The 17,705-nt window shown below is 29.4% G+C and overlaps 1 protein-coding gene across 5 annotated transcripts in view; it reads right to left on the bottom strand.

The window, feature by feature from the left end:
• Positions 1 to 17,705, bottom strand: part of Cbs (Cystathionine beta-synthase) — a 68,994-nt gene that overhangs the window by 19,929 nt on the left and 31,360 nt on the right. For 3 of the 5 annotated variants that reach the window (XM_035369984.2, XM_085816997.1, XM_035369983.2), the window contains 9 exons: positions 15,115 to 15,221; positions 9,521 to 9,655; positions 9,195 to 9,409; positions 7,094 to 7,255; positions 6,727 to 6,852; positions 6,330 to 6,414; positions 5,352 to 5,535; positions 446 to 580; positions 247 to 355 (listed from right to left, as the gene is read on the bottom strand). In XM_035369984.2, coding sequence (XP_035225875.1) covers positions 247 to 355; positions 446 to 580; positions 5,352 to 5,535; positions 6,330 to 6,414; positions 6,727 to 6,852; positions 7,094 to 7,255; positions 9,195 to 9,409; positions 9,521 to 9,655; positions 15,115 to 15,221 — 1,258 coding nt within the window. Of the gene's footprint in view, positions 1 to 246; positions 356 to 445; positions 581 to 5,351; positions 5,536 to 6,329; positions 6,415 to 6,726; positions 6,853 to 7,093; positions 7,256 to 9,194; positions 9,410 to 9,520; positions 9,656 to 12,461; positions 12,729 to 15,114; positions 15,222 to 17,705 lie in introns of all 5 variants that reach the window. The other 2 variants (XM_035369986.2, XM_085816998.1) reach the window with 2 other exon arrangements.

Below are 17,705 nucleotides of genomic sequence, written 5' to 3'. Positions count from 1 at the left end.
AGATTGTTTCTATAAAATTATTTTACAGCTACAGGAATCTCTCTATTATTAAAACATATATAAATATTATTATAACATGAAATTTAAAAAGTTGAATTTCTTCTTTAAACATTGTAATAATTTAAAAATATAATAATCAAAATTACACACATACATATGCCAAAATCTGTATGAAAGTTTCTCTCCCATAAGCATATAAATTCTAATGCACACAATAAAAAGGAAAATATAAGCTTTCTTTCTCACCTTATGAAACTTTGTATACAAAATGTCAGACACCAATGAAGTGGTCATCAAATTACCAGCCATGATTTTTGCCATAATATTACCAAGTGTAATCATACCCTTTATTTCCCTAACAATAAAAAGGCTAACATGTAATTTATCAAATTTATTTCAAATTAGAAAATTCAATAAAGACTATTATTAACATTTCTAAACTTACCCTGAATCATCAACAACAGGAAGCTGATCATAACCTTCCCTGTTCATGATATCAATTGCATCTTGACACGACATGTGAGGTAATATTGTTAGAGGTGCCAATAGATTCAGACTACTGACTTTTAAATCCCACCACCTATAAAAAATTTCTCAAATTAAAACTTTAAAAAAGGAAAGCAATTTTATTTCAATTTGTTGAATATTCATGATGCATTTGGTAAGGGATGAAATACAGCAAACAATGAATACTAAGTTGCTGAGAAAGCTTGGCTACCTTAGCAGCATATTCTAAATATTTAATTTGTATGAAACCAAAAAGCTGCGATTTCCAAAGATGGGCATCATTTACATCTACCCAATACCTACTGACTTCCATACTACCCAATACCTACTTATTTCAAACTAATTGTATACCAATGACCTACTGACATGTCTTACAAAGATTTTTAAATTCTGTTCCTACAAAATTCAACTATTTCCTCCACCAATAATGGTGCAGCCATCCACTTGTTTTAGTTAACTTTTTGACTAAAAGCCCCGTTATCAGAAATGTTTAAGAACTTGTGCCATACTGCCAGGTCTGTCCCTGGGAAGTGTGTGTGTGTGATTATGGCAAAGCCTCAAGGGCTATCTGCCTAAGAGGAGAAATGCCTTCGTGGAGGATTTTCTAAGGGAAACTGGCTTGTATACACGTTACTCATTGGGAAAACTCCGAAAACGCTCATGCAGCCAGCCCATTCGCGGGATTCAAACCTCAGACCGAACTACCAGTGTTCAGTTACTTTACTGCTCGGCCGCTGGTGGGCCAGTTTGTCCCAGGGATGCAAACCAAACATGTGCATCCAAAGAAGAACATTTTTCAGAGAATTAATGGTAACAGGTTTAGCAGGGAAGGAGAACAGGCAAAACGTTTAGACAATTCAATTCTGTGCATTACATTATTTGCATTAAATAATAAATAATATAGCAAAGCAAAAAGCATACACACATTATTGAGTAAGATCACAAATCTTAAAATTATAATCAGTAAGTAATATAGAGATATAAAACATAGGTAATATTCCATATAGAGAGAAAAATAAATAAATAAATGGATCATGTCCTGTGGATCATGGATTCTTTTCAAATGGTAGTTTTTAGTATATATATGCAGTCGAACAAATAGTGATCAGCAGCAACGACATTACCACAAATGCAGATGCCATTATTTTTTAGGCTAAAATGATTCAAGTAGGAAATATATGCACTCTGCGCTGTTAGGTATTAGGTAAATTGCAAAGAGCCACTAATTAAGTTCTGATCCACACTAGAGAACTTGCTGTGCAGTCTTCTACCTGTAATGGCCATGTTTCAATAGTTCTGCAATTGTTTGAGAGTTAGTACTTCATGTTATTTTAAGATAATAACAAAAGTGAACTGTCTTTAAAGCAAAGACATCTGTTAGCATTCCATCCAGCTGCAATCAGTGTGAAAGTCATAAATTAGTAACTGGAAAATGTATGTTTGTAGTGACGGTATGTTTGTTCAAGATCTGACCAAGATTCTATACACGATGAAGTAAAACTTTCCAGCCTTGTTCGACTAATTTTAAGAAGGTAGCTAGTACAATGTAGTTTTGCACTGTGCAGCAGGATTCGTACAAACAGAGTTCGTAGAAAGGTCAGGAAGATAGTTGTATATTTCAAGGATGTTTTAAAATAATATTGGCGAGACAGTATTTGCTAACAATACAATTTGGTGATTATAGACTGGTGAGAACAGCTTCAAGCATTTTACTCTATCTAAAACTCTTGAAAAAGGCATGCTATGCAGGTAAATCCTTATTTCTGCAGGTAGCTCTCTCTTTTTCATCCAAGCTCACTTGGCTTTAACACTGATGTAGCATCTCAACAAGATATAATTGAACAAAGTATCAGGATGGTAGTAAAGCAGCATAAAAGAAGAAGTATTTGCATATTTAATACAATAGAATAGAATGCTCGCTAAAGCCTGATAATCATGTAAAATCTGTGATAATGATTAATGGATCTGCTTCAATATTCTGCCAACATATCTTGAACAGTTCATCTTAAAAAAGTTCAAAACTGCCTTGGTAGAAGCACCACAACCAATAATTTGTATTGCGCTCTCCTATAGCACCTTCAATGAATGATGTGTTGCCTTACCACTGTAATCATGCCCTCAACCTTTACAATGTTCTAAACCATGTGCTCAATTGAAATTGTCAGTTACATAATGTTCTCAGTTTATTATTTTCTAATGGAATTCTGGGAACAATAGCATATTAAAATTCCATCTTTTCAAATTATTATACTTACCTTCAAAAGATTAAATACAGTTTTCAGTTAACTTAACAAACATCAACATTACTGAATACACTATTTTTTTCTCTTTTATCAACAATAAGAAAGCATACCTTTACGACACAAAATAGAAGGCTTCATGAAATATTTTCATTGAAAATTATACACACACACACACACACACACACATATATATATATATATACGGAAAAAATGAATTATATCACATAATATACATCAGAAATTTTGTTAATTATGTTGCAGACCTTATTTTAAAAATTTTACTGAAAAATATATCTAAAAAAAAAAACATTAAATTTTCAGAAAATGTATTCTTTTTTCTCTTTTCTCCTACAGAAAACTCTATTTGGTGTACAATCAGAAAAGCACTCCTGAATTTAGTTCACATGACATTATTCAAGCTTTTTTTTTTTTTTTTTTTTTTTTTTTTGGCTGGAAATAAAAATGCCAAATTCGTGCTGTTTAACCGCTTGCCTGATTATCCTAAGTTATCTTGCGCTCGTATATATTGCAGTTAATTATTATCCCTAGAAAACTCGGGTGCAGCAGAATTTGTCAGTATGATTTGTTTTATCATGGTTTTACTCTGCCTGGAGGAAATATTCAGCTTTGATTGGCAGTTTGCCAAGTTTCATCGGTTTCGCGATTCTTTTGGCGGAACTGGTCACGTATTTTCCCTATTGTATAGTATCCGTCAGCTTGTGGATTAGTAATGTATAAAAAAAAAGGATAGTTGTGTTGAAAAAAATTAAAGTAATGGATATGATGCAAGATAGCGAAAGCGGTGATTTTTCAGATTGTGAATGAGGTGCACATTTTCCAGATGTTATTCCTGCTACTGAAAAAAAAAAATCAAATCCAATGAGACAGTGTTCTCTATGTTTCCGTAAAAGAGATTCCAGAAGTAATTAATACAGTGAGAAAAAGAGACCAGATACCAATGTACAGAATGTCAGGTATCACTTCGTGTTGTCCCTTGTTTCAAAAACTATCATACAAAGACTAATATTTAACTTTTCTCCATTTGCCTAAGATAACTCAGGATAGTAAACTAATATTAAAACTAAATTCTTTTACACTTGTAAAAAATTAAAAATTACTGTATTTAACGGCATATAAGACGCATTTTTTTTCCTAAATTTGGTCTCAAAAAAGTTACCTGCGTCTTATACGTGAAGGACACAGTCTTATACGTGAAGGTAATTGCATTCAATAATTGTTTATTTGGCTTTTACGAAACATGAGAACTAAAAGAAACCACGCTATTGAAACTTTTTTCCCTTGTGTGTGGCCGTCTAAATAAGGATGCGTCTTAAATGCCGTCAAATACGGTAACTTAAAACTTACATATTTTGTTTCGTTTCGTTTCCTTTTATTTAATAATAAAATTTTAAAAAGTGATGATTTTTTGGAATTTTTTTCAAAAATACTTGAATGGAAGCAGTTAAAATCATTGCTATCAAATGCATGATTTAACTTTTCCTCAAAAGAAAAATAATATTTTCTCCAAACAGACTCACCTACAAGTTACACCATATTCACATTTATAAAATCGTTTCATATGATATTAAAAAAAAAATAACTGCAGTCAGGACCCTAATTTTTCAATCTGGAGCCTTTTGTGTTTATCTATACCGCACGATTCTGACATTAAATCTGCTTGCTGATTAAAAAGCTTTGTCTTTCATTTTTCCTCTTTTTTTAAAACTGGATCTGAACAACTAATTAAATCAATAATATCTAAAATGGATTATTTTAATTGTAAGAGAAGAGACTATCATAGGCAAAATTATAGGTTCTAAATTCTAAATCCAGTTAATTTATATTTTATCAAGATGATTATCAGCTGATCAGTCATCAACATTGTTCGTCTTACAGAGTCAACAAACTGTGCATGCACATGGAATAAGCATGAGTACCTTAATGCATGAAATAGTAAGTGTCCAATGTTGTACTGGTAATTTATCATTAGAATGCAGATATTATAGAGCTCTTTCATTCACTAGTGAGCAAGGATAAATGGGACATGATTGCTGTCATCATGAGAAAGATAAAATTGATGCAAACTGCATATACCAACTCTTTACCCAGCCATTTTATTTTTATCTGTTATAAATCTAGTCAAGCAAAGTTACAACACATGAAAAATTATGAATGTTAAATGGCAGCAAAAAAACTAATTGTTTGAAAGAAACCAGATGAAAGCAAATAATCAAAGAATGAAACACAGTAAAAATCTTGGAATCATATATAACAGAAGAATAAACCTGCATTGCTTAAGGAAAAGAAAAAGAAAAATTCAGAAAATCAGTAAATTTTAAAAAAATCAGTTTTAAAAATTTTAATTTTGATTCACATATAGTAGAACCCCTCTAAGACTATTCCCACTCATAGTTTGAAACATATTTAGTCTTCTACATAGTTAGTCTCTTCAGAAAACTCTATTATTGGTGATGTTAAATTCATTTATTTTAAAATAATATTCTTTGAAATATTAATTACTTTCAGAAGTGTTTAACTTTGAAGGATGGTAGTCATCACGAGAGGTTTTACTGTAATTACTCAAAAATTAAAAGAACTTACCAGTGTTTAGCACTCATCTCAGAATGAATGTCAATAAAATCTCTTTCAGATAACCAACTATCGGTGAGGAACTTTGTCATATAATTGCGCACACCATCAGGAAGTATAACAACACATCTTTGACCTTCTTTTAATTCTTTAGCTACTTTTAAGGCTGCACTTAATGCACTTCCACTGCTACCTCCTGCAGAGTTATAAAAATGATCGTTTTAAATTGCATGCTACTCATAAAATTAGCATGTTTAAAAATAATGTTCTAGTTACAATAAACTTTAAAAACAAGATGCGAAGGGAAGATAACTAAACATAATATACTTCCAATTTTTGATAGTAAATTTATACTTTGTTAAATCATATGCACTTATCTGTTTCAATTAGCTTCATCTTTCATATTTTCACAACAGAGCTAACTCAGGTAACTAATATTAAATAGTTGCAAAAGCAGCCAATCCAAAACAGAAAAAATATTTTTAAAAAGCTAAATTTTTTTAACAAAATATACTCATAAATCCTGCAGATTAATAAAATATCAATAAGAATATCTTTTGTAAAAGGATATAAGAATCATCTTTTAGAAAATATTGAAAAAGGATATAGAACATAAGAATCATCTTTAAGAATCATTCTTTTTCAAATTAACATACTACTATTTTACTATGAGGAAATTCACATCATAAAAATTTTTAATAAATAAGAATTCTATCTTTAAATATAAATTTTTTTAATATATTTTAACATCAAAGTGAAGCCAAAAAAAGGATATATGAAAAAATGTGTTACTAAACATACTTTAGACTTAACAAAACTGATCTTGGGTCAAAGACGTTAACGATGTTATACTGAATCTCTAAAGATACTCGGCAATAAGTGACACAAATACAAAGAGGAAAGATATATAACATTTGATCACTAGATACACAATCTCACATTATAATATGCCTGAATTGCAACCTGCAAAATTATTTTAAAACAACATACCACATAGCAGTCCTTCCTTTTTAATTAACATCCGAGCCATTTGAAAAGACTCTTTGTCATCTGTTTTTATCCATCTGTCAACAATCTGGTTATTAAAAAAATATTATTTTACTGCAGAATAATTAGAAGGAAAACTTAAAAGTTCATGTTTAATATAAAAATTTATTTCAGTAAATTAAAATTTAACAACAGTAATTATCATATCTATAACATCTGAAATAAAATTTAACATCATTAATGTAATTAATTTCAGTAAATTAAAATTTAAAAATAGTAATTACCATATCCATAACATCTGAAATAAAATTTAACATCATAATATAACTAATACAACAAAAGTCTCATAAAAATGCAAAATTAGAAATGAAACAAAATAATAATTTTAAACATTACTAACTGAGCGGTCAAGAACTGTTGGTACAAAATCATATCCTATTCCTTCCACTTCATAAGAAGTTTTATCAGTTTTATTCAAAATTTCAGGTTCTGCTAATATAGAACCATAAGGATCAACACCAACAACCTATCAAAAAAAAAAATTCTGAATATTTTAAAGAAAGAACTAAGTATGCTCATAGCCTTAAACATGATTTACACAGCATTAATGAGAAATTACATTGTTTAATAATATTTTTGGATTTACACTATAAGAAAGGAATACAAATCTGAGAATTTAATTCAACATTGAATCTGCAATAAAATGAGGTACTGTAAAAAGGGTTTCTCTTACTGTTTGTTATAAGGAAAACATTATCCATATTTACCTTGCAGTTCGGGCATCTTTCTTTAATCTTACGGCCAACACCAGTTATAGTTCCACCAGTTCCTGCACCCATAACAATCATATCAATTTTATTGTCGCACTGAGTAAGAATTTCCTCAGCAGTTGTATCATAATGAGCTAGAGGATTTCCAGGATTGCGATACTGTAATAACATAACACACATTCAAGCAACAGGTAAAATTTACAAATTTTAAAATTATTTCTACAATGATAATTAATAAAAGGATTTACAGTTTAAAATAATTAGTATAGAAAAGATTTCAAAAGATAAATTCAGTAAATTGCTATTTATTTCAGTCTAATGGATCACGTGATCTCATGGTTAAGGATTAAAATTTCAAATAAAATGAAATAAAAAAAAAATCTGAAAGATTTCTTATTTTATATTACAGCCAAAAGTTTTTTTCTTTTTAAACATTTTGTGTGTTAGCTTTATTTATTAAATATCATGTTCTGTACACTAAACTGCATAAATTTCAATTCAACAGCAATATAAAAAAATATTTAAAAACAGCATAACTTGAGAATTTCTGATACAAAGTCTCACACGCTGGAGATAAAAATGTTTTTATTCCCATAGAGTGTTGCCATTGCTCACTTTGAAATCATTGGGTTTGTTAATAAGAAATTTGTTAAAGTTTTACAAAATACGAAGTAGATAATAAAACTAATTCAAATTCAGGTTATTCAAAATTTGAGGGCTCTAGGTACCACTATTTTTTTACAGTGTGAGAAACATACATACATTCATACAGATTCTTCATTATTTAATTTCTTTAAATATAATACAGGGCGATAATATTTGGTGGCTACAATTTAAAAAGTGATACACCATTTATAGCGAATCAATGCAAAATGCCGTTTCAAGATTAATAGCTCTTCTGGGCTAATGCTCCTTTAGGCTAAAAATGTCTGATCTGATTTTATAAGAGCATAATATATTATTTACAATATCATGCCCATACATCATTTCTAATTTTGTTTCAGAGTTTACGGCCCTCTTTATGCCCATACATTATATGAGAAAGGAGATCTCAGTTTCAGTATATAATAAAAATGGTTAAATGATTATCATTTCTTCTTAAGCATTTAAGTAAAGTTATTGCTGTGTATCTTTTGATCCAATTTTCACAACTAGCCTCTTATATCAGTATATCATATATTATTAGATTTCTCCCTTTGGATTTATTTTTAAGATGTGTTCCTGTTTTAAGATGTGTAAATGGTTCCACAAAGCTACATTACCACAAAACTCGCACAGCTATTACTGCTGAAATGCTAAAAAGAAGAGCAGAAGCATGTAGCTTGCAGCAGCTGCCTTTAAAACATTAAAAAGTTCAATTGGTTAATTAGTGACTATCAATCCTCCTCACCAATTTACATATCAATTCATTATGAAATTCATGCAGAATGTCCACAAAACCAATGTGATCATCCTTTCTCTCCAATGAATATAATTTTTTTAACATTTCAAATAATCACAATTTAAAAAAACAAAATACAAGATTTCAAATACTTATTTTATAGGATTCAGAAACAGTAAAAGATAGTTAAATAAAAAACGACTCTAAAATGCAGCTTAGCTGAATTAGTTATTTAATTCCAAGAAATGAAAAAAAATTCTCAAATTCCCTTTAAAGCAGCTATGCTACAGACGAACTAGAGGGCTATTTCATTTAATCTATGGAAGCTATTTTCAAAGGCCCAAGATAGAAATAAATAATGACACTCTATTAAGCAAAAAAATATAATTAAAATTAAAACTAAACTAGTTAAATAATACATATACAATCTTATGTTATACTTCCAAATCACATTTATTAAAAAAATGTAAGCATAAATTAAAAATAATCCCAATAATGTCTGAAATATAAAGAATTTCCTGCTTAAATTGCACAGAATAAAAAAAAAAATATTAATGGAAGCAGTCCTTAAGCATAAAATTTTCCGTCTGTTCACAGCTTTAGATTTCTGTCTGGTGGTACAGCTACATGTTTATATTTGAGTCAGGTTTTTGACTACACAAAGTTTAGCTAAGCAGGATATGAACTAGTATTAGCTACTGAAAATATTTAATATACCTGATCAAGAATGACACTATTTGGTATCTGACAATTAACTTTCTGTGCAACGCTTATATGAGATTCTGGAGCATCAAAGCGAGCATTTGTAGGAGTTCGTACTATCTCTGCACCAAGTGCACGAAGGATATTGACCTTTTCTGTGCTCATTTTTTCAGGCATTACTATAGTACACTTATAGCCTTTTACTGCAGCTGCTAAGGCTAAGCCAATACCTAGAAAAAACATTTAAAAATATTTTCTTAAATTGCAAGCTTTGTATTTCAAGACTGTTAAACTTTTCACAATCAACTAAAACACAATAAACAAAACAAAATAATACATACCAGTATTGCCAGAAGTAGGCTCAATTAAAGTGTAGCCAGGTTTGATTATACCTTGCCTTTCTGCTTCTTCTACCATTCGTAATCCAATTCGGTCTTTAACACTTCCTCCAGCATTAAAAAATTCACATTTTGCCACTTGAAAAAGAATTCAAAACGATTTTAACTTATGCTTTCAATAATCTGCATATATTATATTTTCAATATACATATTTAAGAACTATCCTAAGATATACAGCATAGACACAACAAATCAATACATTACGTACATGCAATACAAGCTAGGTCATTTTTTATTAATACAAGATTAAAACTGATCACTCAAGCTTAAACTAAAAAAAGCTTGTGAAATGCTATTCAAAATTTAATTTCATAATCTGAAAGTGCATGGAATATAGCTTGTTTTTACATATTTTTAAAGCTAACATTGCTCAGATGGTAATCTCTTTTCAGAGCACACTGGTATTTGATATACCATAGATTTTCAAAGTTATCACTACAATATTTTTAACTGTAGCAACCTTAGGTTCATTAATGTTCTTGGTAACCAAAAGTAACTTGCAAGCTTTACCTTCTGAATGCCTTCACCCTTCCAACTTCCCTAAAAATGTCACAAAAGAGAATCAGATGAATATATGACCATCCAATATAATGGAATTACATGGCAACCCAGTATAAGCCAAGCAAATGAAAATGGCAAGGCATATGATGTCAGAAGAAGCAAAGAAATTTCAGCAATAAAATCAAAAATCTTTCTCTGGGTGACGGGAAACTTCAGAAATTAATTACAAATTTGTATCTCAAATGATAGCTACCATATGAGTAACACTTATCTAAACCAGTACCATTTGAATGACTATTTACCTAAAACCAACGAAAACAAACTGTATACTTATGTACTACATTTTTAAGGTCATTTACTATGCCTTTTCCTTTTTTGATTAATTTTTAAACTTAGATGATGTTTCGTTAGATGCACCCTGTATTTTCCTTTGAGTGGAAATCTACTAAAAAGTGAATCCATTCAAATACACGCAAAAAGAAGACCTCAACTGGCATTTAATTTTTTTTATTTACAGGTGTTGCAACAGAAAACCTAAACATAGCAGTTCAGCATTTCTATAACAATTTGAGGTACTTTTCCGTTTCGCCGGCGCAAATCTCGCCAAGCAGACTTTATTGGGACAACATACAGTATACACATAAAAAATATTTTAAAAATGTCAGTTCTAAGAATTCTTTTTTTGAAGGCATAAACATTTTAATATCGCTTAAAATTTTATAAAAAGGCCAATAAATAAAGGCAATAAATTTGTAAAAAGACATTAATTTAAGAATTTACTATGTTACATGGTTCAACATCCTGATTCGCTGGTTCATATCACATGACCCCAAGCGATCTCATCTCACGTAAACTACTCTACAAAAATCTAATGCTCTCAGTAATCATCTACATTAATTTCAAGTTAAATCTTAATGTGGAACACAAGTTTAAATGCAAGAAATATTTCAATTCGTACGAATAGCTTACTCAGAAATTATGTAAAACTGCAGTGCTTTACTTCGCTAATGCATTCTCATTAGAATGGATGAATTTAACCCTTGACTTTACCTTTTCTATATTTTCGGCTTCGGGTAAGCGCTGTGATTGTATTCTAATTGACTTAATTACCGAAAATGGCCTTAGACATAAAACTGAACTATCTGATAAAAATTCTGTGTAATTATATACCAGTATTGAAAGAAACAATCAATCTGATAAGAAAAAGCTGCGACTTGTTTTGAAAATGAGGCGTAAAAGGTTACCAGCGAGAATATTCCGTTTGGCATCGGTTGTACCATTATTGGCGACTTTATCGCTTGCGCTGGCAAAACGGAAAAGTACCCAATTTGAGTTTCCTGAAAGCAACTAGTTGATTATTTTCTTCCACTTTCTCTTTATATTAAACCTACACTGCAACAAGAAAGTATATTTGTAATCTATTTGTTAGACAAATAGACATGCAACAAAAATAATATACCTCACACCTGCTTGTAAGTAAACTTACATTTCAATAATGAAACTCTTAAAAAATTTTGCTAGTGGAATACTTTAAATATTTTTTGGGGTGGGGGTATAAGATTTGCATTAGTATTAGTTTGAAATAGTAGCACTTTATTGCTGTGATTTCAATAAATAATCAAAGTAAATCCCAAGATACACTAATAATACCTCAGTTTTCATATTCAACAATGGGGGGGGGAAACATACAATTTGATAAATAATGCCTCATGAATTTTTGAAGTACAAATCAATTATATTCACTAATCCAATTATAGAAATAGAACAACTGTAGCTTTAAATCTGTACAATGCTTTCACATGAAATACACAGTTATCATAAAATTCATGCTGCCAGTAATCTAAATACAAAAGCTCCAACAGCTGCAACTTTTAATATGGTTCTAGTCTGTACTAATCTCAAAAGTAACACACTCAAATTACTTGAATGACTTTAAAAAAAGGGGGGACTATTTTATTCTTGAATAAAACTATGTTAAATATTCTATTTTGAGTTTACATTATGTGTAATGTACTTTATTTTGAGTTTACATTATCCAACAGGTATGATAAGTAAAATATGTATGGGTTAAGTAAATATAAATTTTTTCCAATGAATACACATATATTTGAGTACATGTACAAAACATGCAAAAAGCATTAATAAACTATCAAAAATAACAGCTATTTAATGTAAATTTTTCTTAAGATACAAAAAAGCAAATTTGTGACAAATATTAAAAATATCCAATTAATATTAGTATATTTAATATCAAATAGAAAATGTCTAAACATTTAAATTTCATTAAGCATTCAAAAATGCATTAAACATTCAAATAACAGTCAAAACATTAATTAGTTAGAAGAAATTATGTCTTTGCATTCAGAAAACTTAAAAAATTACCTTCATCTCAAGGGAATGCCTGCAGAGAAGAGATAAAGGGATATTGCACCTTTCAACCCTTAAGGTGTTTCCAGATTAACATAATATATTTTAAGAGAACTTTAAGGTAAATAAAAATATTCAGAAGTTCCATGTTAAGAGAAAGAAAAAGGCATTTCAAATTTTATGATTTTATATGTTTGTAACATTTTATTATTTTTTAGTGATACTAATTCATTACACTTTAAGGGTTGAAAAAGGAAACCAAAGACCAATTTCGTCGCTGCTCTGGAAAAAAAGTAACACTATGTTCAAGAATTACTGAGTTACAATTAATCTTTCTTTTTTATTAATTTAATATGTGACATCTGGTTATATTTTCATACAATTATTGCAAGCATTTGACCATATTTTTTCTTATTAATAATTATTTTGAGAACTATAACAAGCAGCAATAATTAAGTTCCATTTTAATAAGAAAGCTCTTTAATTCATCAGAGCTAAAAATTAAATTGATTCAGCAAAATCAAAAAGTTTCAATTTTGAAAATACAATTTATTAAAAACTAATATGTAAAAAAGGATATTTTAAAAAACTTAATACATGTCTGAATTGCTTACATATATCTATCTTTTTCTTTTAGAAACATTCTTAATTCAAAAAATTAATGCACTGTATAACTGCAGTTTTTATTCACAGAATCTGAATTGAAGTTTTGATTAATAGAAAGTTTAGCTTCTGTGAACAAAAGTTTAGATTCAGATTAAGGTATACAGAAAATATCTCCTAATAATACACAGTGATAAAAAATTACAAATAATTATTTTAACATTTTCTTAATAATTGCAATATATCTATTTTGCAAACAAACTTTTAAAAAAGCAAAAGATCTATAAAAATGGTGAAATTGAATTTTTTTAATAATAAAATGCACAACCATTGGAATATGCTAAATATTTTGAAGATTTCATGGATTTATGATATAGGTATTGTGTAATTTATTTACTCACACAAAAAATTAGTATGCATAACATACGTACATGTTAGAAGGACCAATTTATTTATGAACATATAGGGAAAAATGCCTTTGTGGAATACTTGTTAGAGGAAACTAGCTTGTATTCACTTTACATATTTGGAAAAACCACAAAATCTCCCATGTAATCTCATTTTGCCCAGATTTCAATGCAGTGAGCAGCTATTTTAGCATTTGGCTGCTGGTGAACTTATACAAACTAGGTATTTCAGGAATTCCACTAATAACATAAATGTCAGCAATGTGTATGATTAACAGAAGTATGTGTATTATTAACATTTATTACATATACACATAATGGATAGTACTGATAAAATTTAAAGATAAATAAATAATTTTACATGGTGTGCAATGAAAGCAGCTGTTAGAATTGATAATTTGCCAGAATGTGCATAAGAAAAGTGGATGGCTATATCATAGAATACCATCCACTTACATTACTGGAAAATAGAGCGGTAATATAAATAAAATAAGCTAAGTTATATTTAAAAATGCAATCTTTCAAATGTATTTCTGCTATAACTTTTATTACTAGATTTTAATACTAATATTAAAAATCATTATTTGATATAAAAATTTTTGGTTTACCTTCCTCCTTCCTAGCTAATTAAACTATTAACAACTCAGTTTTAAGTTTTCATGTTCACAAATCAATTATTGAGGAAGTGAATCCAAAGTCAGTATCCCCTCTTCTATTTCCCTCTTTTCATAAAAGGCTGTTGCAGATGTGTCATTGCTCATAGTATTTTCATCTTATAAAGCTCTAATAAATCAGTCACCTACAAAATCAGACTAAAACCAGTGCAATCCCTGCTGCTAAACCAGGTGACAGAATTCAGAGATGGTACAATTTTAGAATTTTGGAGGCAATGAGTTTCAAAATTAAGAAAGCACAAAGATCACACTAGGCAGCAAAAAGTCTAGTTCAAACACTGGTCACCTGCATGCAGTTTTGCAAAATTTACATATGTGTTTTGGTATGTATGCATGGTATAAACAGGCAAAATTCAGATAATACTTACAAAAGCAATTTAATTTAGCACACAAGTGGGTAGTAAAAACAACCTAATCCAAATATAGTTTTATTTGCCAAAATTTTTACTGCAGATATCTGTAATAATTTTAAAGTTTTCACTTTTACTTTCATTTCACAGAAACTAAGAGATTTTATGGAATAACATTTAAGAAATACAGTATAACACAATTATTTTACCATCTAGCTGTGAACATGAGAGGTATTTAAATGATACTTGTGCCACTGCATCAGCCATATCCAATGAATAACTGTCACAGTGAGGGGGGGGGGAAGTCAAACGGCAAATTTTCAGCGTTTAAACTAAGAAAGTTGCAAAAACTTTATCACTGGCAAAGAATAAATTATGAAAAGTATTCCTGTTTAAATTAAAAGGGGAATTCTTTAGGTTACGTCAAACGTATAGATTAAAATTAATTTAAGATATGGTGTGTGTGTGTATATATATATATATATTCATTTGCGATCACAATGAAGTAAGCCCATAACTACCACACTTTCAGCAACCCTTGGTCACTGGACAAGAATATTTTCCCAATGAATCACTCTGAAAATCATCTTGGATAAAAAAATATGGCAGCATATATTGAAATAAAAGTACTTACACAATTCACATTTCAGATCAAATTCTGCTGGAATTTTATTAAGGCGTATTAAAGGAGTGTTACCAATAGCAGACAACACACTGGGATATATTTTTGGTTTTTCTGACCTGAAAACAATGCCAAATATAAATGATACATCAAAACATTATTAAAAAAAGCATAAAACATGTGGGAAAATAATGCTTTGCAAGTAATTTGATAAATTTGCTATTTTCAAAACATGTTTACCTTGAAATATAATACATATAAAAACAACGCTTCACAGCTAGTTTGATGGATCCAGTAGTTTCAAAACATAACATGTAACTGTCAAGTACAATTTAATATTTTTAATAAAACACAAAACTGATGAAGTATTACTCTGAAAAATGTAAGTATTTAATCCAGAATTTCTCAGTGGAGAATACATTTAGGCTTATTAATACTTAATAAAATTTTTTTACAACACTAGCTGCCTGTGCAACCAGCTATCTAAAATAGTTACTATGAATAAGAAAAATATGTTATGCATTTAATAAGACCAACTACTGCAGAAATTCATCACAGGAAAGATAAAAGAACTACTTTTACTGTTTTTGTTAATCAATAATAAGATTTAAATATCTTATACTTTGAAAAACATGGCACGTGGAAGATAAAAATACTTCATTTTGAGCAGGATAACACATTTCTTTAAAATTACTAAACATAAATTTAATAAAATTGCTACCTTTATTAAATTTGAATGACAAATATTGCTGCTGAGTGGCAACTCATTTCTTTTAAACTGGCAAGTTTTCTAATTAAATTTGAAACAGGATTATATTAAAATTTGCAGAGTGGCAACATACTGCTTTTTAATTCCGAGGTTTGTTAATCAAGAACTCATTAGATTTGCACAAAATCTGAAATAAATAAATAAAACAAACATGAAACCCAAAATTATGGCTACAAGATGCACATGTTTGGGTGGAGGACCGTATATTCAAAATCTGGATGTTCTAGGCATTCCCGCTTTTCCACAATGCAAGGTATATACATACTTTGATATTTAATAATAAGAGATTTCTCAGCCTAACTGTGCAACACACTGCAATATAGCATACTGTATCCAAAGTAAAAATAATGAAAGCTACTGCAGCACAGTGATGATACAATTTCAGAAGGTCACACATCTCATTTAAATGAACGTTGATAACATTACTTAATAAGAAGTTCTAGTACATATGAAATAAAATCCTTGCATCACGGAACCATGCTACAAGCTTTGCTCTGTTCTTTTCACCATACTGTTAAATTAGCTACACCATATTCTGTTCTTTAAAATACTCTACTACACTACTACAATCTCTGAGTATATATTATTACTATTTGTATAAATTATTACTATCATTTTCTTCCTGTTTAATTATTTTTGTATTTAAGAATAAATTTATTGAAAAAGATGGAAATATTGTACTGCTATTTGCTTCAAATGCTGATCTTCTTTCCAAACAAACATCATGAATTAATTTTACTAAAACTTCAAATCAATATCAAGAATCTGCTGTTTTTTTTTTTTATAGTAAAAATATTACTTTAAAAAAAAAAAGAAAAAATTATTTTCACTTACTTAGTCAATTCAATGGTGTAAGCTTTGTCTAAGTAATAAAAAATTAATCTTTTGAGAAAATGCTCTTATGAATTCCAAGAAGGAAAAAATGTAGTGAAATATCCTTAAAACAACAGTCTAGACAGTTTTGTCTCCTGTTGATGTTCTGTTGTTTTTTTTAATTAACATTCTTCAGGAAAAGAATTTACTTTTAATGAAACTGAATAGCACACATAATTCATAACATGGACTATAATTTAATGAATAGTATTTGTTATTATTATCCACTTTTTATTACTATCATTTGAATGGAATTTTGATCATTAAATTCACGCTATTTCTCTGGTAGAAATTCCTGGATAAGGTATGAATGTTTATAATTTTGTTACATTTGAAGACTCGGGTATCTAAATTTGTCAATGTGAAAGTACTTCTGAGATATTGGTTGTAAATAGAAATGACAGCATATGTTGAAATTAAACTCTTTTTGGTGCTTTAATATTCATGTATGCCAGTTAGTGAAGAATTGTCTTAATCTGTCCACAAAGGAAAAATCATTAAAAGTAATTACTTCTGACAACAGACATGGATGAAACTTATATCTATGACATCTCACAACAGAGTTTAATTTGAATTATATGATGTAAACATACCAGTTTGCAGAATTATCCACAAAAATTCCTGGAAGTTAATGTTTACTATGTACTGTAGTCTCTCGAGTGTAACCCCCTTTTTCTTTCAGAAAAAGCATGTAAAATTCAGGAGTGTGGCTTATACATGCAAATTATTAGAAATAGATGTATACAAACAAACTGGCAACTCAGCAAAATGTATTTAATGATTGAGCATAAAATACATTGTTGTTGGGTGAACGTTTCATAGTACTGTACTAGTTGTGATTTGGTTGCTGGTCATGGTGACCAGTTGTGAGATACTAGTACTAGTGATAATTGATACTGGTAGTGCAGCCAACTACTGTAGTTATCGACAGTGACAGTGAATAAGGAGTGCTAAGCACAAA

The sequence above is a fragment of the Stegodyphus dumicola genome, chromosome 5, assembly GCF_044657685.1.
Source record: "Stegodyphus dumicola isolate Sdum_Otavi_A_Nest chromosome 5, ASM4465768v1".
NCBI lineage: Eukaryota > Metazoa > Arthropoda > Arachnida > Araneae > Eresidae > Stegodyphus > Stegodyphus dumicola.
Note: the sequence above shows the minus strand (reverse complement) of the source record. Positions and strands in the feature narration are given on the sequence as shown.